Source organism: Sardina pilchardus, chromosome 19 (genome assembly GCF_963854185.1).
Source record: "Sardina pilchardus chromosome 19, fSarPil1.1, whole genome shotgun sequence".
NCBI classification, from domain to species: domain Eukaryota; kingdom Metazoa; phylum Chordata; class Actinopteri; order Clupeiformes; family Clupeidae; genus Sardina; species Sardina pilchardus.
The window spans coordinates 27,189,962-27,213,596 of record NC_085012.1 but is presented as its reverse complement, the minus strand read 5'-3'; the positions used below and the strand labels follow the sequence as shown (position 1 = coordinate 27,213,596).

Genomic DNA, 23,635 nt, shown 5'->3' with positions numbered 1-23,635 from the left:
TTAATTGTTCAGGGTGCAACAGTGTTACACTTGGATCCAATGCTGTTGACAAGGCAATGACTGACATGCTGTTGAGGGAGTTTAAAATAGAGTCTTAACATGAAGAGACCTTCTACACACACACACACACACACACCCGCTGGGTAGGCATGCCCCTCCCTGCACAGCCTTATCTTGGGTCGGACTGGCGGCTCTTGTGTGGTTAAGGCTGAATTCCCTGGCACAGGACGCGGTGATGGATTGGCATAGTGAGACAAAATAAACCCAGTAATTAAAACACATGGTGCCATTGTTTATGCAAAATAATGAATCTGTCTATCCATGTGCCAATCACCAGAACGGCAGTACGGCTCGATCCCCTCTCTCCCTCTCCAGGTCGGCCGTCGGGACCGCTGGAACGGAACCGCCACGGTGAAACATGCGGTTTTTCCGTGGAAACAGGTCTTTGGCCGCGCGGTAAGAATACACTCCGCGCGTGTTGATACAATGTGATTAGTTTATTATGGAAGTTTGCAGCTAAGTTTTGTGGCTTCGCCTGTGCGGTGCGGTGCAGTAGTAGCAGCCTGGCAGGGTAACTAGAGGACTTGTTTGATTTCCCGCCGTCGCTCTCGATCGCGTCCTGAATGACAGCACGGCACAGGAATCCGAGCGCGCGGCGCACAGCGAGACACACGCCACACAGGAAGCCAGGGAGGCCGGTGGCATCGTGGGGGGCTCTGGGCCGAGCGTACTGAGCTACTTTTCCTGACATCTGACTTCCCAGAGAAGAGGCCCCTTCATCACTCTCCCTCCCCCACTGTCCATCATCTCGTCGCCATGGCAACTCAAAGCCAGTGAGGGGGATTTCACAGAAGATGTTATCTATGAGGTATGATTTGTATTCTCGGGAGCTACAAAACACACTTAAACAGTGAAGAAAGGAGCCAGCAAGAAAGAAAGAAACCATGTAATAGCAAGACAAAATGGATGGATGAACGAGTGAAAGACTGGGGACAGATAGAGGAATAGAAAGGAAAAAAAGAATACGCACAAAGAAAAGAAATGTTAAAGAGACACATCCATCAGTAGATTGTCAAACACAGAAATCGGAAGCTCATGACGCAACATCTGGGAACAAATGTGGCAGACCCTGACTAAGTCCAAACAAGCAATTCAGCATAATTAAAGTATTTCCACTCGCACTGACACCATCATCTGTTCTGGGAGGCTGTTGCATGTGACCTCATAGGCCCGTACTCCTGCAGAGAGAGTCAGAGCGAGAGGCTTACAGCTGAGAGTACAGTCTCTGCTCCACTGTATGGCTGTCTCGCATAAGGACTTTACACATGACTGTTGTCCATTAAGGGCTTGTGTGATAAACAGTGTGATAAGCAACCCATTCAGTCCAAACTTCAAAATCCAACATTTCTACACTACACTACACAAGACTACACTTGCATGTACTCTACCACCCCACCAAATCTATTTCTGTCATATGAGGATGAGTTTGAAATGAGGGCTGTAAGAGCACAATCAAAAGACCACTGTGGGCCTTAGTATTGCAGTTGGTTTCATCAGATAAGTCAATACTGAGGCCAACTGGCTGACTTACAAATGCCTCTTTCATTCTTTTGCTATAGTTGGATGGCTGCGCAGAGGGAAAGCTCAAACAGACTGCTGGAAGTCTGTGGAGATTTTGTTTCTCTTGCGGAAGCCTTAATAGAATTCTTATATTTTCTTCCTTTGTTGCTTATTTTCAGTTGTCAGGAATTCTCAAAAGGGAATTAGAGACATGACCATCAAAACAAAGAATAATGCCAGTAAACACTTTACCTTTAGTGTATTAGTAAACCTAGAATGATAGCTTTGAGTAAAGCATCTCTTGTTATCAGCAACACTGACATTTTAAGATGGTAAAACACATGGTTGAAATGACATTTTTATACATTCAGATCATTGATTCCAGTCTGCTTTTGCCCATCGGGAAGAATGGGAACATCTAACGGAAAGAGGTCTGCGAGTCTAACAGGGGGGGCTGAGAGAGAGAGAGAGAGAGAGAGAGCGCAAGAAAGAGAGAGAGAGAGAAAGAGCAAGAGAGAGAGAAGCCCACAGGAACCCAACACCTCATGAAGCCGAGACTGATGTCCAGTAACGGTTTTACGCATGACAGTGTGATGGCTCCTCAGAGAATACGTCTGAGCGCCGAGTCCTGCACCTGAGAGATATGGAGAGAAAGAGAGAGATAGAGAGGGATGGAAAGAAGGGAGGGGGACTGAGAGGAATTAACGGACACTCATTTCATTTGACAGACACTTTCATCCAGCGCGATGGTTCAAGAGGGCTATACGTGTTGTCAGAATACGTGCTTTCTGGGAATAGAACCTACGGGCCTTGGTAGTTTTAGGTCCTTGTTTCACAAGTTAAGGTAAAGCATAAAAGTATGGGTATAATGATGTGGAATATAGAAGGTGGGAATGGCCAATACAAAAATGAAATCTGACTCAATGACATAGGTTGTGGCTGTGAACCAAACATTTTTGTCTTTCTCCATGCAGTTCTAAGAAGCCTCCAATGCCTTCTGTGTGTGGACAGTGAACTGTAGCCAACAGTTCAAACATAGCATATATACAGTACCGGCTCATGTAGAGTGTGTTAGAGTTTTGCGGTGTTTGATCCGGGTGAAAATGATTGATCCCTCTGCGAATCCTGAAACATGTCGCACGGAGCTGACACACAGGCCTGTTTTCCTGGAGCTCGTTTTGGGAAGGAAATGCTGAGAAGATTCTGGAATGGAAAATTCGAAAAAAAAGAAAGAAAGAAAGAAAGAAAGAAAGAACGAACGAAAGCAAGAAAGAAAAAACTGCTGAGGCTTGCGAGGTGTGCATGCTCGGTCTCTTCAGAGGCCTGAGAACCAGGCTCGCTCGGCCCCGTGGCGCTGTGGTCTCTTTCCAGGCGTCCATCAGCGGTGGCGGGCGGCCCAATGCACACCGCCATGCGCTCGCTGCGTCCGACGCACTTGGTGTTTGACCGAGACATATTTTCATCCAAATGGCGATGCTCTCGCCAGGCTGCATCCATGGCAACAATATGTCACGAGTCCCCTTTCATGCATGCACAGGAATTACACATCTCCCAGTCAAACCCAATTATTGCCATAGAAACGGCCTTGGGCTGTCAGAGGGACGGATGATTTAGGTCCATGTGAGGACACCGCCTGAACAAGCGGAGATTCCAAAGAATTCCCACAGCAACGCTAGCGTTCCAATTACCAAAGTCTGCGGAGGGTCGCTGAGGAGATTTGGATAGACAATTTGAGAAACACAAATGTCTTTTTTTGAGTTCATTTATTGTAAATAGTTGTTTAGGATTTTTTGAAGTTACAAACAAGAACAGGTCATATACAGTTAATTTCAGTCTGTTAAAAAAAACATGCAATAAGCTCAGCAGGTGCTATTCACACTATGCCACTACACTGGCTTTACATTCTTCACAGCTCAACAGGATGTTTTTAAAAAAAGAACTGACATCCCATGGCTAATATCTCTGCTCTTCCTTTCTGTGATTTCAACCAATCATGTATCTCCAGTCCTTAGAGTAAAAAAAGTAAATCTTTGGAAAACCTTCATTGGAAACAAATAAATATTGGGGAATCAAAACACATGGTCATACATAAACACCCAGTCCCATTCCCAAGAAGAAAACATATTTGAGCTTTCGTGATACATACAGACACAAAACGAAAGGGGGAAAAATAACCAAACAAAGACTACAGACAATATAGAGAAATAAAAATAAACCCCTTCCAAGACAAACCACCTGCATAGTGTTATGGTGAGACTGAAGGGGAAGGCCCACGTTGCCAGGTTACTAAGGGTCAAAGGTTATTTTCAATTTTAACAATAGCACTGACAACCCTTTGGATGGAATTAAAAGCTCAAAAGTAATAAATGATGACAAACTGCATGGAAAACAACTAGGAACATGAGTAAAGGGCGTCCCACTGCCTCTTTTTCGCTGGCAATACGCTCTTTCTGTCTGTCTGTCTGCATATGTCTGTCCGTCTTTGTGTCTGATGGCTTGTGTACACACCCTTATGACTCACAGTCCTCTGCCGCCGAACAGGCGATACTTTTCCATATTTTTCCACCTCACGCGGGCCGACTAGCTGGGACGCAGACGGCTCGCACCTCTCGGCCAAAACACAAGACTACTGCAGGGCTTTTATCTTTCATCTGTGGGGAACTTTCTTTCAGCACGTGAGCGCTATTGTGGCAGTGTGCATGTGTGTGCACTGAAAGAGACGATCAACATCAGAGCCACAAGAAAATAGAAAAATGCTGCGCATGTGGAGCAGGCCGTGCCATGCCAAGCACACAACCGGGGCTGCTCTACTGGTCTCCTGCTGCCATGCTTACGCACCAGCATACCATACAGTTCCACCAAAAAAACACAAAACAAAACAAAATAAACAAAAGAAAAATCTGATCAATAAGAAGGGGATCAAACTGATCCTGCAAAGGAGAACCACGTCATGTTTTTGCAGGGTTTTTTTGTGTGGTAGCAATTGAGTGTGTTTGCTTTCTGCAGTTGAAGTTTCCATTTTGCAATAACTAATTCTACCTGATCTCTCCTCAAAGAGTAGAGCGATCAGGCGTCTTCAACAGAGGAAAGGCGTTAGGCTAGCATTAGGGGCGCATGCTAATGGTAATGTAGGACTGCTTAAAGTCATGGAGACTCCCATGCAGACAGTTAATGGATCATTCCGTCCCGGCAGATGCCATAGCCTCTGGATTTCTCCTTCAGTCGGTCATGAGCTCATGTGTATGTTTTCCACTGATAGCGTTAATGTTTTTGCGGCTTTGCGATAAAAGAAGGAGGTGAACTTGGGACATTTTTTTTCTGATGGCTAAAGGAGATTTGTGTTCCTGTAGCGTTTTCTGTGAGTGTGTGTGTGTGTGTGTGTGTGTGTGTGTGCTTTTGTCTGTAGGTAAGCACTTGCATGCCTGTGAGACGTACCTGCCCAAGAAAAGAGGCTATGCACGTGTGAAGTGTTTTCCCTTTTTAGAAGATGTCTGTTTCCTAGATGTACGCGATAATGTGTGGTGGTGATGGTGGTGGAGGTGGAGGCACTAGACGAGGGAGCAGTAGCCCCCGCATGCCCCCGGCGCCACATCCTCATCGTCGGACAGCCGCACGCCGCCTCTCCCCTCGCTCTCCCACAGGCCCGGGGTCTGGAGGATCTTCTCCACAAGCTCCTCAAACGCACACTGGACCCCGTCTTTTGTCTTCGCACTCGCCTCTGAGAGGGAGGGGAGGAGAGGAGAGGAGAGGAGAGGAGAGGAGAGGAGAGGAGAGGAGAGGAGAGAGACAGATAGACGAGGGAGGGGCAGAGGAGAGATCAAATGCAGACCAAAGCAGGATGGGAGGAGAGAGAGAGAGAAAAAAGAAAAAGGAGGGAGAAGAGAAAGAGAAGAGAAGAAGGAGAAGAATAACATCCATTAGTGAATTCCATACAGTTCATAAGGCATAACAGAGTGAACGCTGACCTTCATGTTGCACTTCTGCATGGTTCACTCGCCCGGGCTTGGCAGCAGAACACCTCGTGCAGCTGAAGCCTTCATGCACGACCGACGCGGCCACTCAACTGCCTTACTCCGTCGGCCAGAACTAATGGATAATGTGGAGTGGACTGCAGTGGAGACCTTAACGACTCGGGGAACTTGAGGATGAAGAGGGCGCTGGAGAGGGTGCTGGGTGGGCCCCAGCAGGGCCAGCAGAGAGGCCGAGTGATGGAAAAGCCAACAGCACGGGGTGGAGGAGGGTGGAGGAGGCGGAGGCATGGGGAAAAACACTCAGAGCCCCACAGAAGGGAGCGTGCCCGCCGATTGGCTCGCCCGCCTAAAGCAAGGGGGCTTAGTGCCCCAGTGCCATCTGCTTATGTCTTCAGCGGGGCTGCCCTCATCGATAGCCCGTCTAAAAGACAGCTAATTCAGACAGATATGTGCTTACACAACATCTGAGACACACACACACACACACACACACACACACACACACACACACACACACACACACACACACACACAGTGTGTGGCTCTGCCCTTCCATCTTGGAGGAAAAGACGTCAGCTCAAGATATACACAGTGCGCGCGCACGCTCGTCTCGGCTCGGCTCGGCAGAACTGCCAAAATCGGAGCGGTCTGAGGTCGCCGCGGCGCGTCCCGGCAGAGAGCACGGCGTTCTAAAAGCGGAGCTGAAACGCGAGACGGAAGCACTCTAATTTCAGTGTCACAGTGAATTTTTGCCTTAATCCCTAATTCCTGTTTGACGCTTCGAAAAAGAGATGACCTCATCCATAATGCTATGTACCTCATAATGTAAAGTGCAGGCCACTGTCAGGGGGACAAGCCAACGGCGCTGCCTGAAGCAAACCATGAGCTGGAAGAGGAAGCTGTCCGCTAAGAAGGAAACTCAACTCCTACCAACCTCGAGCGGCTCTCGATGTTCGCAGTTCTCGCTAGCTGCCTGTCGAGCGCTGTAGGAGGCCCACAATGCCCTTCAATGTGCTACCAATACTCAGGAGAATTGGTTGGTAGGGATGTCTGTCTCTTTGGAAGTCCCCTCACTGCTGAACTGTGTCGCATGGATTTGAAAGTTGTGGTTGCTAATTAGGCCAGTAACAATCCTTAAGACGTATTGAGGGATTCCAGCTGCCCTCTACTTGGGCATCTGGAGTGGTAGACATGCCTTACAAATCTTCAACCTGACTCGGCATTGGGTCTACACAACAGTGTACAGTGTAATGATTCACACACACATACAGAGAGGACATCTGCAAGTATACGCTCATCTGCATATCTTCAGGCCTTACCTATAAACAGCATGGAATGTTTGCGTGCAAACTTGAGTCCTTCGCTTCTGTCCAATTCGTGGCCTTCCTGGAAAAAAAACAATGAGAAGGATTTTTGAATTCCCTCTAGTTTATCAACACTACGGAAGCCACATCATGCAGGTTAACTGCGGCCCAACGGCACACTTACTTTGTCGATTTTGTTCCCCACCAGCATCTTCACCAGGTCATTTCGTGTGCAGTACGTCTCCAGCTCATTCAGCCAGTTGTCTAGTTTGGCAAACGTATCTCTTCTTGTGACATCATAGACTGAAGAAAAATAAATAAATTAATAAATAAAAAAAACAATGTGTTCAGGGGAATCAGAAAGACGACTTGGCACCGAAACCTAATTCGATCAAGCCACAGTCTTCAGCTTGCTTTTGTCTAAAAAAAAAAAGCACATCGCAACGGCCATCAGCATGGCCTGCAGCAGTTTCTGCGTCAGTATACGGCTGTGATCTCTAATGAAGTGGAGGAAGGACACTCCTGCTGATCCACTCCACTCATTGTGTTGGTGTGGAGTTCATGTTTGTGTTGGCCGTGCCGACTCACCCAGGATGACTCCCTGAGCTCCTCTGTAGTAGCTGGGCGTGAGTGTGCGGAAGCGCTCCTGACCGGCAGTGTCCTGTGGAACAACACAACACAGGCTGCTCAGCTTACTACGCCAACATCACACAGTCTCAGATCTACTTTTGAAAATGCACACACTGCAATTACAAAAAAGAAAAGAAATTCGCTCAAAGTCATACATCATAAAATGCTGACTCCACAGTCCACACATGTGAATATTAAACCACACTCAATTATTTGTTAATCCTCCAGCAGAAAAACAATTCTGATCACAATCTGATCAGAATAAAATAAATAAAATGTACTGTACTTTTCTCAAAATATTCTCTCTCTATCTGAGTGAGTGTGCCTAGGAAATTTGAAAAAAAAAAAAAAACCCACAGCAGTCCCATCGGTATCTGAAATGGTGCCATTCCACAGAGTAAAATAGTTCCATTTGTTGCACAGTGAAGTTCAAGTGTGGACCTATATCGCCCTCTGCAGGTATCTGGACAAAACGTCCCAAGGATCATTCACAAAAAGCCGACTCAGAGACAACAGCATGCGGGGAGGCTTCTCTTCTCTCTCTCGCTTTCACACACACACACACACACACACACACACACACACACACACACACACACACACACACACACACACACACACACACACACACACACACACACACACACACACACACACACACACACACACACACACACACACACACACACACACACACACACACTCACCCAAATTGCAAGTTTTGCCTTGTTACCATCGATCGTGAGGGTCTTCACCTTAAAATCCACACCTGTGACACACAAGCATAAAGGTAAGCAGTGGAAACCCAACACTACAGTACCTGGGTAACAGAACAGGACAACAAGGCCAAACAAGGCTTAGACTAACAATAATGGGGGCATCTCACAAAACAGGTTTAGTTAGCTAAACATGTCTTCTGTGCCAAGTCTTTCACACCAAACCACCTGAAATTCAAAAACATAAGTTTCAACTAATTAAATGATCAAATAATGAAGGCTGCAATTCATCATACTGCTTGCGACTATAAGTACTTTGAATATCTTGGTTTTATCAGAAATGATGTGTAAACAAGGACACAAAGGTACTATGCAAAACACTATGCAAAACAGCAGCTAGCTCCTGAGGCTACATGACACACATTTGAGAACGCAACACAGGCAGCAGTGAGATTAGAGTACAGCAGAAAAGTAGTGCTGGTGCTCAATAAGGCTAGAGCAAGCAAAAGTCAGGGAATCATTATATAGTAAATATTGAATTGAAGCGCGACTTTCAGAAAATGATATCGCACAATGACGCACATCAAATCACAATATCTGTCAGAAATAAAATGTAATTAGATATTTTCCCTAAGTTGTTCAGCAGATTTATATCAAGAGTTTTTCTTTGGGGTTTGATGGACGGACACTAGATCATGTACTAATCCTGCATTGTGAGACGCCAGGTATTTTATGAATAAGTTCAATATTATTAAACACGGTAGGGTTCCTAGTCTTCTGCGTAGAGAACAGACTGAAGCAGCCCTGGTATGAGACAGTATGGACATGCATCACAGCTGAATGACAGCCAGCATTAAGCCTTGGCAGTAGAGCCAGTGAAAGCACGACTGCTCTGATGATCATATATATTCGCTCTCGCGATCACACACAAACCACACTGTCTCAGACACATGCAACACACATTGATTCTATTCTTGAAGCCCAAGGAGATGGGGCGTGCTCCTGTTGAGTGATTTTACAGACGTCTCTCGACAGTATATCCACAAGACAGGCCATTCAACACTCACTCAGGAGCACAGAGAAGAGAGATTTAATAATGGATCAGGTGATAGTGTGCGTGCATGCGTGTGTGTGTGTGTATGGGAAGGACAGAGAGAAAGGGAGACGGAGTGTGCGTGCGTAATAAATAAAACGAGGCGTACTGTTACCACAATATCTCCGAGACATGTTTTACCCATTGATATAAGTATGACAGATGAGCGGACAGGACACCTATAAAGGGCCCCAGGTATAACTCTTCTGGTGGGGCGGGCCGGCGCGGCGCTTCAGCCGAGCTCCATCTGTGTGCCGCGGCCGTCAGCGCCGTCACAGATCAGCGCATCACAGCCAGAGGCCGTACCCACTGGAGAAGCACTTGTCCTGCTACCCGCGCAGCCACAGACCTCGCCCCTCCAGTCCACATAACACCGAAAGATCCTCAATGACTTCCTTCTTCTCCCAACACATGGCGGGGGCTGTCTGGCAATTCGCATGTCTCAGGTTATTGGCAGACTGATGAATCTTATCCCTCTATGTGTATTTTTTTTTTTCCCTCAGTTGAGTTATTAAAGGTTTTCAGGGTCGCCTGGGAGAGCACGCAGAGACCTTGAGACAGGAGGCTCGTGTTTTAAAAGCGTGCAGCCCCACAGTCAACAAGTGCGCTTTACTGGGCCTGGACAGGAAGGGCCAGCTCTCGGTGAAGCCATGAAGAGCCGTCATCTCTACCGCAGGACACCCGATTTATAGCACTCCTGCTCTGACCGTCCTGTGGCTTTTGTGTGTGTGTGTGCGTGTATGTGTGTGAGTGTGTGTGTGTGTGTGTGTCAATGTGTGCCCATTATCCAGCATAGCTTAAGCATGTCTGCACGGGGCCTCCTTAAGAAATACTGTTTTAATGCTTTTACCGGGAGCGACGGCGCGTCTAGATCACTGAATGTGAAACAGTTTGTGTGCAAATGAGAGAGAGGGAGTGAGATTAAAGGAGAAGAAGAAAGGGAGAAAGAGAGGGACAGAAGGAATAATGTGTCGTCGCATTCCGATGATTAACACTCACCAATTGTAGCTGCAAGTTCTGGATCAAATGTGTCATCTGTGAATCGCAGCAGAAGACTGGAGACAAGAAACAAAAAAGGAAGAGAAAGATGTGAACAAACAAAAAATGACAGCATTTCACATCACCTCATAACAACCAGATCAGAATGATGTGCAGTTCTTCTTTGTACATCCTGTAAAGTTCTGGCTCGAACTGTCCCCACTAACCCTACTCTTGAGGACAATTCCTTACAGGCAGCCTAATGACCAACATTAGGCTGGGGGCCTACCCAAATACATTTGTGTCTTCGGTAAGAGCAACAGACCAGTCTCTCTCCACAGACTGGCGGCCAACAGGGCTTCCTTTACGCTATAATGGTGATCTGCAATATTAATGAGCGCTACCTTGCAGCTACCTCTCCAGTTTCCCCTCATTCTTTCTGTCCTCTTCTGGTTTCATCTCTCAACTTGACAAATTCTTGTATTTCCGTGAGCGCACATACGAGACTGCGCATTTGATTAGATGATCCCTCTCATTTCCTTTCCAGCTGTGGCACAATTACTCAGCCGCCATGCAGAAGATAAAGGTCAACCTGCCGACTTGCCAGAAATGCTCTTCATATTTACTGGAAACGGGATAGTCTACCACTCGACTAGTTTACGCCAGGTGCACCAATATCACCGAGGAGGTCATTAAGAAATGGCCGCTGGGTTTGAGACAGTGAGGTAATCATTGGAGTATATCCAGATATAAAACACCTAGCCCAATATGTAGATGAGTTCCCCTAATTCTCTTGAAGTCGCACCAACTTGGGAGGATTTTATTGAAGATTTAGCGCTCTACTTTAGAGATGGATGTGAAGCACACCTACTCTTTCCAGCAGCGGATATTGGAAAATTTGAGAGTGAGATCATGTATTTAGTAAGGTAATAAAGTGCGGTGGATAGAATGTAAGAACTCCAGAGAAGGACAGGGGGAGGGAATGTAAGAAATGTCTAATCCTACTAAAGCTTCCAACGAAAGACCTAGCCTAGCTGCTCACAGACACTTTACATTTGCAGAGAAGAAAATAACAGAGATTTATCGTTGTTGCTGTCAATTGTGAAATGTCATAGTCTGCATTTCATTTAGCTGTTTCTGCCAAAATTACTCAGAAATCCAGTAGGCTATAAAATAAATGACCATGGGTCAATAAAAAGGGGGTTAAAACTAAAAGATGCAACACTTTCCACAAAAATACATGAAAGCTAAAATAAATAAACAAACAAATAAATAAATGATAGATTATGTCAAGATGTTACAGACCTATAACTAGAAAATGACCCAGCATAATTAAAACACTGAATTCTGTTGCAAATAGAAATACACCAATGTCTCGAGTACTTACATTTGTGCACTTGCCAACATGGAGTACCAATATAAGTACTTAATAAGCCAGTGACCAACCTAGACTTATCTTTACCATGATACAATTAGTGTGAATCACAGCATGAGGAATCAGAGGACAGGTTTATTTCTGATAGATGCTCTCTAGTTATCATAAAATAAAATATAAATAAGATTGATAAAACACAATTTAAAAATAAAACCAAATGCATTTCAGGACAGCATGCCATTTAGAAAAACAAATCATACAATGTTGTTGTATTCCATAAATAGGCTATTAGAGCAATGGACTGGAGAATTTTGCCATATGCCATATGAGTAGGCCATAGGAGCACTCGATGTCAGCATCTGGGCATCCCCAAGTGTCAGAATCTACTATTCTAAATTCAGAAATACGCTAGTTTGTATCTCAGATGGTTGTCCCAAGAGATATCCTCCATGAGGTAAGCCAATGTAGTATATTTCCCATAGAACAAAATGTACATGAGTGCTGGGTACTGTGGGTCTGACCTACTGTAAGTATTGATGACTGAGACAGCTAGTTATTCATAGTTAGTCAGACTTCATGGGTCCAGAACATGTGAGAGGCACAGGCGCCTCTCAGATATGTCAACCTAAGTAAAAACTAGCCTTCACCTAGTTTGCAAGGAAGATGTGCACCTGTCTGCTATTTTGAGTGACCACAGATATGTTACAGTAGTTTCACCAGGTATAAAAGCAAAGTGACATTTTGTACTGTACGAGCATGCTTCATGAACCGTGGCTCTGGGAGCAATAAACACAATCTTCAGTATTCTTTCTTCTTGCAAGTTTGCATTATTGAATTGTTAAATACCCACATTTTGACTCGACACCAACTGTCTCAGAATTGGCATTCTCTCAAATGTCACCAAATGTCATGATAAATTAATAATTGGAAGTGTGGAGGCCTATTTACACCCTACTTGTATTATTTGCGCATGTAGGCCTATCCTAATTGTATTCCCATGTACTGTAGGCTATCCTAATTTTACTGATGAGGTCTAGAATGAGGTCAAGAATGAAAAGACAAATCCTTTTATGGCCAAAGAGTACTGTGAAGTAGGCTATACACTTCAGGAATAACATAGAAGCTTGCACGAAAACAGTGCCATACACAAACATGTGTCATGTGCTTCTCTTCACTAACGAGATGTCAGCCTGTCAACGGCCACCCATCAATTTGCCAGGCTCTCCTGGTAGCGATAGCTTGCGTAGCTTTTAACTGGTAAAATTGATGCCACTGAATGGCAAACCTGTCACAATATCACCATCTTTACCGTGAGTAGCATAGTAACTATCGAAGCTACCCTGTTTGCCCCAATTAAAGACTTCTACACCCACTAGTAGCAATGTGAGGGAAGCCATATCAACACACACCTTGCCGACTGCCAGTCGGCATAATTTCAGTGAAAGCTTTTTAAAAGTTACCAAACTTAATCATGTCATGACTTCGCACAACCACACACACATGCTTTTCCCATAAAGTATCCAGGGTCACAGAGCAATGTCTCAACCTTGTGGCAGCAACACTGGTGATAACAGCTGTCCTATGAGCGCGCTAACTTGATTAAACACAACTGTGCCGCTATTTGGCATTGTGGCATGAACAAAGATGTTACAGACTCACGTCATTAACGTTAGCCACCTGAAGCTAAACACTGTCACAGCCACAGCCTAGCTGAAATTACATTGATCTAAACACCAACAAGGAGGACAAATCTTGACTTGACCTTGACTTTCCAACACCACTTTCTCCGATGATCAATATTTTCAGCGTTGTAAGAACGTCGTCCTCCATGTTTACAGAGTGATAAAATAATCTACTAGAAAAATAATCCAACCGATAACAAACAACAGTCGACGTTTCTTTTTTTCTTTTTCGCCTGAGTTGAAGTAGTATACCGAAAAAAAGGCTCAACACTGCCCTCTACAGTATTGGCTGCCCTCGTCAACCACCTTGCTGGATATTTTAGTGGGGTGTCGCACAATGCACATATTCATTACCACCTTTGGGTGGAAAAAAGCACCACATTTGACATAACCCTTTTTACGGACCTAGGCTAGGCTACTAAAGGATTTTAGTCAACATATATTTGAATAGGGCACCTCAGTCAAATAACACAGGTCACACATGATAATCTGTTGATGGTTATGTCATATTTAGTTCCAAACTCACCAGAAGTCAAAATTGAAGGGGTTATTTTTCAAGATTTTCTTATGGAGGGGCAAGCCATAATCCATCCATGCTCAAAAAGTGATTAGCCTACAGGTGCAGGGTAAACTTTTTAACAAGGCCTAATTACTAAATGTCACCATGAAACTATCATATTAAGACAAATATGTTTACAGTTTTTCTCAGTCGCGTTGGTACATTTCTCAGATCAAAATTGAAATTCTCAAAACAACCTGTTCAATCTTACATATAATTTGCACATTTAGCCTAAACAAACATAAGATAGGCCTATCAGAAAATTTGCAAAAGGGTGATGACCCTTCAACAGCCTAGTAGGGTTTGCTACAACTGTGGTAAAGAGTCATGCATATACAGCCATACACTTTTCAATTATTTTGTAACTTTCCCTGAAATGCTTTTGTAAAGTCTGGAAAGGTTTCATTGTCATCCATAGCATTCCTAGTCAAAGGTCTCCCTACTTTGAATGTGCCAGGGTGCACAATGACAGTCTTGCACTGAGTATGAGTGCCAGTTTATAATAATTTCACTGATCACCATGCATATCACTGTGGGCTAGTGCTACATCTTGGATAGTGATGGCCTGGTGGACCAAAATGTGCAGCCCTTCAACCACCCAGCAGGGTTCACTACAACCACTATGGTAATGGGAGTAACCTTTCAAAGATTTTGTAACCTTTACTGTAATTTTGATACTAAACTTCACACACATACTTGCCTTTATTTGGATTGTCATCTAATCCAGATCTTTAGACATCTTCCAGGTGTGTTAAGGTTGCTGATTGCTATGCCTCCATCTCAGATTACTGTGATTCAGAGTAAAAGGGAAAAATAGTGCCATATCAGGCAAGGGGAACAGCCCAGAAAAGTATCACTTGACGTCATCATACATCTAGCTCGGCTACAACATTTGATCTGGATGACTAACCCTTGAGGATGATTTTCACATCTTGCATTCATGCTTATGATACCAGTATATCTATGAATATTATACTCATTCAAATTGATTCCATTCAAATAAGGGTGCGGTAATCAATTTTCTTCAAAGTCTCGATCTGGTCATTTACCACTTTTAGACCAAACTGTAGAAAGAATTTACTTTTAGTTGTACTTAATGTAAGTGAAATGTAATGTGATCCGTATATTTGTATATCTCATTATACATTATAACACGTCAACATACAATAAAAGAGCTTACAGTACATTAGTGCTGTATACTTATATCTGCCTTGATTTCGCTGTTCCTGTCTGTGCATTGATTGGAACTGCAAAACCTGACCTGTGTTTCGTCCAAATTCTGTTCCTGTTTGTCAGCATTAAAGATGTCGTCAGCTATTCTGGATGACTGATGTGAACCAAACACCAACAAAAATACCAGACTCACCAGTCCACAAGTTCCCATAATTTCCCTCAACTCCCATCCCTGACAGTGATTGGCTGGAGGAGTTTTGTAATGTTTGGGACACACACTTGGTTGGTTACCAGTTCACAAATCCTGGGTGAATTGCGAGGAGATATATTGTGACAATTAAATGTTAAGGGTAAGACATGACTTTGAATATGACCGTTTTATTTTAAATTATTCATTTAAAAACGTCAAAGGAAGTCTTCCAGACAAACATACACAGTACAGTTGTAAATAATGAAAACAATTGGGTCAACAATCAAGCTGCAGTTGGCTTGCCATTGAGGTCCTCCATAAAGGTCCTCTTGAGATGGGACTACCACATAATGGCAGTGGTGCTCGGTTACCAGGCTCAGAGAGGGCCAGTCCTGAATGTGATCATCTGGGTAATATCAGATAGACATCTTAGATATAACACAATATAGAAACACTTCCATTTCTATTGATAGCCACGAGAGGGAGCAAACATTTCAGTGGTGTTCGGCAAAACATTCTTGTATGTCGTCAAGGCACAACTTTTAGAGACCAATTTGTCTGTTTTTATAATGAAATGGCTTTGCACCTGTTTGCTACTTTGTGAGATTTTTTACCAAAATAAAATAAATGTGTTATAAAGTGTTATAAAGTTGACTGGTATTTAACAGATGCCTCTATAGTGACATGGACTTGCAATGGATGAGAATTGAACCCGGAACAAGCAATTGTGCGATAATGCTGCTTCTCCACCATGCTCAGTATAATGTGCCAAGCCAAACAGGAATCATTTATTGATTTTGATACAACTCCATTTATAATGAAGCGCACTCAAGTACAAATGACAAGTTATTAATGCATTAGACAGGTATACAGAACATAATGAATCAGATTTATAATATGAACCATCTGGAAGAACCTTAATATGTGTTGTTTTATTAAATAAGAAATGCATGTTAGAACCAAATCAACATGCATTTGATTGAGACAGGTGGATTTTCAAGGTAAGTCAGTCAGAAATATGATAGAAATCAGTAAGAGATAAGCATGATAGATTTTTGGGTGCATCAAGTAGATGGAAAAGGCTCGTCATGATCTACTGTACCCCTGATGACACCCAAACAAAATGGCATACCTAAAGGCATAGCTTCAATATTGAGCCATAATATTGTACCCAAAAACCAGGACAGAGCGGCTGAGTGAATGTGGTCTGGACTTTGTGCAGGAGGGTCATTTTGTCACCACTGATGCTGTAAAAAGACAGAATTCCAGCTTTGTGATCCACATACACTCCGATTCTTCTGTTGGGAATTACATTGAGTTCTGTCACCTCTCCATTGTGTACGAAAGAGCATGCAGTGGAACTGCAGCGTAAACTCCAAGAGTGCTTGTTGTACCCAAACCGAACCTGTTGGTCCCCTCCCTTCCTGCAGATCTCTTTGTAGGATACTGCTACAGAACCACCCCAATTGTCTCTGTCCGTGCTCCACTCCACCTCCCAGTAGCATCTTCCAGTCAAAGCCTCCTTACAGAGCACCTGTACCCGAATATCAAATCTCTCGGGATTGTCAGGATATGACTGCTTCTTACGTTTACAAGTAACTTCATTATTACTTTCAGACAAATGTAGTCTTGGTTCAGCTGTGTTGGGATCTAAATTGAGTTGACACAAGCCTGAGGAGAAAAAATGTATAATAACAACATTGAGATGATAATCATGAGTCTTTCATTTAAAAAAGCACTCCTGTGTAGTTCTAGAACTAGAATAGTAAAGCACTTGATGTGTTAATTCGTTTTAATGTACAAGGTATTGTACAGGAATGTGTTGTTTTTAGTGAAGGTATGATAGAACAGTAATGTGTTAGTTATTTTAAATCAACATTGTGTAATGTGGGTTTTTTTTGTTAATCAACATGCATAGTGCGGTAATATGTTGTTAATCAACATATTGTAATGTGTTGTGTTACTTTTAATGTATCTACTTATTGAGTTAGTTCTGTGTGCTAAACAGCCCTGTGTCTCCTAGCTGTACAGTGCATGATTCTTACATGTTAAGAAGTCTCGTCTGGTCAATAGCTCATGAGGAGAGGATATTCTTATCGTTTTTGCTGTTGACACAGAAGAGATCAGTTGGTTTTACTAAGATAAAACTATATTTACCAATGAAGGCGGAGTTGTACAACATGTTCTTTGTGTATTCATTACCTCTCATAGAAATCTGGTCTATTCCATACTTAAGTAAATCTTCCACTTGATCTTTCAGTTGAGAAACGTTGTCTTTCACTTCTTCAAATGACACATCTGAAGAGAAACTGATGTTGGATGATGAATCTTCTGGGTCAGTCAAAGAACTAAAAGACTGAAAAAACAAATGACACTCCCTTTATTAGTGAGAGAAAACACATCACATTTTTGTGTCATTTCATTAGCCTGGAAAACCAGCGCCAACTGCTGGACGGCAAAATGTTTTGCCTGCATTTGGGTCTGGCCTCGGACCACTGAACATTTTGAAAACACTGCCCTGAATCTGGCAGATGGCAACTAAACCAATCACAACGCAGAGATGTGTTTTGAATCAACGCGGGCGGGGCAGAGGGCTCTGGGGCGGGGTTTTGAGGGAGCGTTGGCCTATTAGGCACAGACACGGTTTGAAAGACAACGGGTTGTGCTCATCAACAATGTTCCGTTGTATCCATTCATCGAGGCCAGACTAAATTAGACATCCAATCCATTTAGGCTGGTTTATCAGGCTATCATTTCATCATATCTTTGTAGAAATATTACCTGGAGAAAGCTAGTATGATCCTCTGTTTGTGAAAGTTGCTCCAACTCAGCATCTCTCTTCTTCAGCTCAGCAATCTCCCACTCCATTTTCTCCATGAGTTCTTCAGCTTGACTCACTTCAGCCTTCTCCTGATCTCTAATCAGCTGTGTCACCTCAGAACGTCTTCTCTCAATGGAGCGGATTATTTCAGTAAAGATCCTATCACTGTCCTCCACTGTTACCTGAGCAGAGTGCTGTTTGGAGATACAAGAGGACAATTCAATTTTGTAGTCATATTCTGTTTCATAACTACCACGACGGCCTGAGTAGAAATTGTGCTTAAGAATAATAGCATAAATGTCAAAACTCTACAGCATGCCTAGAGTTGATCCTCATCTTTCTGGACCCACGTTCTGGTCTGGGCAAATTGAACCCTCCAGATTGTCCCTCTACCTCTCAGATTGGAACTCACCTTAAAAGACTTAATGGCCTCCTTCATCTGCTGCAGGTGCTTATATCTCTCTTGGATTGTCCGCTGGGTTTTTCTGCAGCTCTCCTCCAACTGTTTCTGTGAAGAGGAACATTAATCCATTTGTGTATTAGATGTTAACACAAACACACCCTCTTCAAACACTTTTTAAATCAAACCGAAAGCAATGCAGTTTGGTGCAAAACAAATATTTTTGAAAATAAGTCATGTTGTTTTGATTGAGTACAGATAAATCAAAATAATACATGTTCGACTGAAATTACTTGGAAAACAAAATAATAAAAAAATATTTATGAAAATGAATTAAACAAAGGATATATCATTTGGAACCAAACTCTTCATATAATCTTTGATGAGAAATACATTTAAAAAAAATGCTACCAGAAGTGCTGAACATTTTGTGAGCAACCTGTTTGGCAGGTGATTTAATCAAATTATTATGAATATTCTTGTTTGACTACTATGATATGACACTCATGCATTAGGCTAATTTTGGAGATCATCTACGTGTTTCAAACTATTATCCCTCTCAAGCCGATCATGAAGGGGGTGTGTATATGTATGTAATCAAGGCTGTAGTGGAGGTTAAAAGGCAAACGCAGCGTATCGACGTTTGAAATTTCAGAAATAGTTTATCCACATCTGAAGAGAGTTAATTCACCAAATTGCACCTTTTAACATTCAAAAATCTGAATGCCCTTTAAAAACATTTTTTAAAAATCTGATACCGCATGGCACAGTTCACCTTAGGGTCGTTCCATGTTTATTCAACCAGGGCCCACACACTTAGGTCTGTAAAAATACCAAATGTACTGTACCTATGTTACTCAGGAGATACACGGTAAAATTACTTTTATGTAAGATCAATACTTTCCAAGATACAGTCAGTTTTAAGGGGTGCATAGGAATATTACATAGGATAAGCATCACGTTTGGTCTGGATGATCCTCCATGGTCATAGCTGTCCCTCAAAGTTGATCAAAAATGTGTTTGAGTTTTTGGCTGGGCTCTGTTTAAGCCCTCAGAAGACATATTTGTACTCAACACAGGCTCTAAATATATTTTCCTAATTGAGATAAGTAGAAACACTCACACAAAAAGCAATGAAAAGAAAATAAAATCCTTCAGGGTCTGAACAGTAGACCTCACAATTCTGAAAAAAATAATTTTGGCTCTCATTTTCAGAGCTTACCACCTCGTGGGAATCTTTATTCTCCATGATTCCTTATTTTTAAAAACACCAAATAGACCTGTCTTATGCAAGTCTTTCTTTTTTATTTTCCACCATGAACATGGGCAAAATGCACTATTGAGATCAATATGCTAGGGGTGGGGATATCTTTTTCAATTTCAGTGATTCAGTGATTTTAGTGCCTGGTTACCTACAACACATATTGATCTAAGTAGTGCACTGTGCTTAAAGGAGCATTTCGCCCATTTACATTAAGCTCTCTATTGTTAGAAACCCAGCCATATTTTCGAATGGTTGTGCATCATTTCCTCATTTCCCCCTGAGATGGGAGAAAAGGAGAAAACAGCCGAAAATGTATTTTTGGGTCATGTGGATAAAATCCAACAACTCCCAGAATTCCCTGCCTTTCACTGCCTTACCAGCACACACCAGGAAGTAGACAAGTACACAGAAGGACTCATTAATGTAACATTTTGGCATTAATAACAATTCTAAAATTAAAACCATCATTGTTTTATGTTGTAGCCTACTCAATCGTGTGGCCATATATCAATGTTGCTGGTCTTCAAAAGGAATTAGCGAAAAAAATCGCGAAAAAAACCAAAACGTTAATTAACATATTTCCATGACAAATGTCCCGCAAATTGACATATGCTAGAATACCCGACCTTTAACAAGTATTAGTATCGCTAATACTATTTGTGCAATAACTTGTGAATAACATTAGGATAACTGACCTTGTGAGAGCTAGGCTAGTCCATTCTAGCTTGAGCTAGCCCAGGCAAATTGACAGCCAATGATCCTAATCGACGTCCAGGCTTGCTGCAGGCATTGGTGGAGGCCTTGATGTTCTGTGCTGTATTAGCCTACAGCTCGTACAGGTCATCTCGTGCATCAAATTCGCATACCAGATCTTCAGAATTCCCATTTGCCATATCAGTTTCAATATCAGCATTCAATGAATTAGTATTTAATATTAAATCGTACTTATCAGCTTTCTCCACAGTGAAGTAAGTGAAGTCCCACCGCTAGCGCCCCCCTCTTGGAAAAATGAGGAAAGTGTTTGTAGTTTCATCTACTCGACAAAGATATAGGACTTCCTGCTTTCAATGATGTAAAATTACGATTTTTACATCATTGAAGGCAGGAAGTCCAACATTGAAAACCGTATTTCTCCCGTCTCAAGGCAAACTGAGGGAATGTTGCATGGCCATTCAAAAACATGACTGGTTTTCTAAATATACAAAGCTTAATGCTAATCGGTGAAGTGTCCCTTTAATATTACCCCCCTCAAACCTGGCCGATCATAAAGGGGGTATGTGCGTGTACTACAGTCATCAACAGGGTTGGGTGCAATTGGGGCACATATAAGTCGTGTACTTCATACACAAAGGCAATAGTGCACTTTACACATTGTTTATTGTAGTCGTAAAGAAACTAGTTAATGATTACTGGGCTCTCTTACCTGCTTTTCAATTCGCTCAGCTGCAGCTGAAACTGTCTCATGTCCTCTGTGTTCATCCATGACACACAGCAAACATATGCATGTCTGATCAGTGCGACAGAAGACCTCCAGCAGTTTATCATGACGAGAGCAGATCAGACCTTCTAGTTTACCAGCAGCATCAATCACTTTGTGTTTCTTACCTGGGTTGAGATCACTGTGAACTCTGAGGTGAGTTTCACAGTAAGAGGACAGACACACCAGACAGGACTTGACTGCCTTTCGTTTTCTCCCAACGCAGACGTCACATTCCACATCTCCTGGTTCAGCATAACTGTGAGCAGAATGAGCAGCCTGGAATCCCATGATCTTCAGTTTGTCCACCACTTCAGCCAGCATTGTGTTCCTGGCCAGAACTGGTCTGGGTGTAAAGGTCTGTCTGCACTGTGGGCAGCTGTAGACTCCCTTCAGCTCTTCCTGATCCCAGCAGCCTGTGATACAGTCCATACAGAAACTGTGGCCACAGGGAATAGCAACCGGATCCTTCAGTAGATCCAAACAGATTGGACAGCTAAATGCATCTTGACTCAATACAACACTGGCCTCTGCCATTTTTATGTACTTTCTGTCTGTGGGTTATTCACTGTTCTTATCCCCTAGACAAGTTGAAGGCAGAACTGACTTTCGTTTCTGTGGAAAAGGCTGGGCACTGAGCAGAGGGAGTGGCCTCCAGAGTGAGTGTGTGTGTGTGAGGAAGTGGTAGGGGCAGCAGAGCAGAGAGCACAAGAGAACAATCAAAGATAATTAAGGGCGGTGCAAGATAGTTCACGAGAAGTCACTTCCTGGAACCCGAATCGCAAGAGGGAGGGGGGTCAAACTCCCCCTTTATGCAGGGCAGAGGCAGCGACTGATCCATTGAAGTCTATGGGCATAAATCAGAACTTCATATATATGCTAAGATCTTGCTTCTATAGAGTTAGGAATGTGAATTTTGGGCACGGTTTCATGAACCTCAACCCCTTCTGACCACTTCAGGAACATTTTTAGCATTTTTGAGCATTCCAGTCTGAGAAAATCGACTTTATATCAGGTGTGCCCCTTTTGTTTATTCAACGACGCGCAATGACACACCTCTTTATGCAGAGGAAGTGATCCCCATTTTGCGCCCATAGACATGAACTACGACGTAGTATCTTGCTCTGCCTTAAGGATCTTTGGAACAACACTGCATCAGGTGGAGTGTTGCATTATGGGGAAAAGAACAGATAAGAAAAATATGACATAGAGAGGTAGGCCTACTGTACAGTATGTGTAGATTACAGTTTTTCTCAATTGTTTACACACAATTTCTGGTACTTGAGACACAATTCCAATAATATGTAGCTCATGCACCAACCTCCTGAGCCAATTCTGCTGAACTATAAGCACAATTTCTGCTTTACACTCAAATTGCCGTTCTAAAACACACTGTTTTCAAAACACTACACACAATACTCTCTTTTTCAATTTTCATGAAGAAAATGTCTCTCAAGGAACACATTCAAATTCTAAAGCTAACTGCCCTACCATGCACACTGACTCATCACATGGGCAAACACCTGTCACACAGTTTTACAATTATCAATCACAGCTTCAGTATACAGTAGTAGTACAGGCAGAGGCAGAGCCAGAGGAGTGAGAGTAAGAGGAGTACGGGGAGGCCAAGGACCGTAATCTCTGATGAGATCCGAGCCACTAGAACATTGCAGTGCTGCGTATCAATACAGTACAGTACCGTACAGTACAATACATGAGCACAGTAGTACAGTATTGCTGTGGGTTGTTCTGTAGGACTGCAAAAATAAAGCATGTTTCAAGTATTTGGGGAAAGTATTCCTACTTTGTATTCCTACACAGTATTTTACTATTTGTTTGGCAGCTGGAAGATTACCAACACAAGGGCTTCTGTCTCCTGAACAGGAAAATGAAATCATGAGCATTGTCCTATAGAAGAAAACGCCATAACATTACGGCAAATACAAAGAAAAATGATAGAAAACAATGAGATATTTAAAAAATATTGATAGGGTAAGCATATCAACTTACTGTATCAGCTTATCTACTGTTTGTAGTACTGTATGTAGTGTAACACTGAACAAAAAAAGGCCCAAGTCATTACTGTATGATGAATGGAGAAGAAGTGTTTTCAATTCATCGCAGTGTTTTATACTGAGCACATCAGTGTTAAACTGGTCCTTATAAATGTCTTGATATGATGGTTTGTGTGTGTCTTTTGAGAACAAAAGACCATTTTGAGGAGAAAGTACATTGTTTTGAAGGTAAAGTTTCATTTTGCAGGAGAATTGAGGAGTTTTGCCCATTGTGTGTGTGTTTTTGGATTTGTGTGTAGAGTTCTGAGAGTATGAGGCATGTTTTCAGAAAATGTGTGTTAACAATCGAGAAAAACTGTAATACCTTCTCCCAGTCCACTTCATGGGTAGTCGTAAAACGAGACGATTCAAGTCCTTTTGTAGTGGA

At 42.8% G+C, this 23,635-nt stretch overlaps 2 protein-coding genes across 2 annotated transcripts; both read right to left on the bottom strand.

Annotated features, from left to right (window-relative positions):
• Positions 1-4,956: 4,956 nt before the first annotated feature.
• LOC134065641 (ras-related protein Rab-18-B-like) lies at positions 4,957-13,547 on the bottom strand. Its single transcript, XM_062520612.1, has 7 exons — positions 13,390-13,547; positions 10,274-10,329; positions 8,173-8,234; positions 7,424-7,496; positions 7,020-7,138; positions 6,851-6,917; positions 4,957-5,278 (listed from the first exon to the last, which is right to left on the bottom strand). Exons 1-7 carry the CDS (start codon positions 13,455-13,457, stop codon positions 5,109-5,111), a joined length of 615 nt encoding a protein of 204 aa, XP_062376596.1. The 5' UTR covers positions 13,458-13,547; the 3' UTR covers positions 4,957-5,108.
• Positions 13,548-15,478: 1,931 nt separating this feature from the next.
• LOC134065640 (tripartite motif-containing protein 16-like) lies at positions 15,479-21,799 on the bottom strand. The gene is made up of 6 exons (XM_062520611.1): positions 21,140-21,799; positions 18,465-18,560; positions 18,013-18,246; positions 17,434-17,587; positions 17,277-17,336; positions 15,479-16,902 (listed from the first exon to the last, which is right to left on the bottom strand). The coding sequence occupies exons 1-6, from the start codon at positions 21,728-21,730 to the stop codon at positions 16,364-16,366; spliced, it is 1,674 nt and encodes a 557-aa protein (XP_062376595.1). The 5' UTR covers positions 21,731-21,799; the 3' UTR covers positions 15,479-16,363.
• Between the last annotated feature and the right edge of the window lie 1,836 nt (positions 21,800-23,635).

Bases quoted from the DNA above. Each gene is read 5' to 3' on its own strand.
- LOC134065640 (XM_062520611.1), bottom strand. From the start codon at position 21,730: ATGGCAGAGGCCAGTGTTGTATTGAGTCAAGATGCATTTAGCTGTCCA. The intron at 18,561-21,139 runs GTAAGAGAGCCC...TCCTCTTCACAG, and splicing joins CTGAGCGAATTGAAAAGCAG to AAACAGTTGGAGGAGAGCTG. The intron at 16,903-17,276 runs GTAAGAATCATG...TTTTCTCCTCAG, and splicing joins CAGACGAGACTTCTTAACAT to GCTTGTGTCAACTCAATTTA.
- LOC134065641 (XM_062520612.1), bottom strand. From the start codon at position 13,457: ATGGAGGACGACGTTCTTACAACGCTGAAAATATTGATCATCGGAGAA. The intron at 10,330-13,389 runs GTCAAGTCAAGA...TCTTGTCTCCAG, and splicing joins AGTGGTGTTGGAAAGTCAAG to TCTTCTGCTGCGATTCACAG. The intron at 7,139-7,423 runs GTGAGTCGGCAC...ATTTTTCTTCAG, and splicing joins AGCTCAGGGAGTCATCCTGG to TCTATGATGTCACAAGAAGA.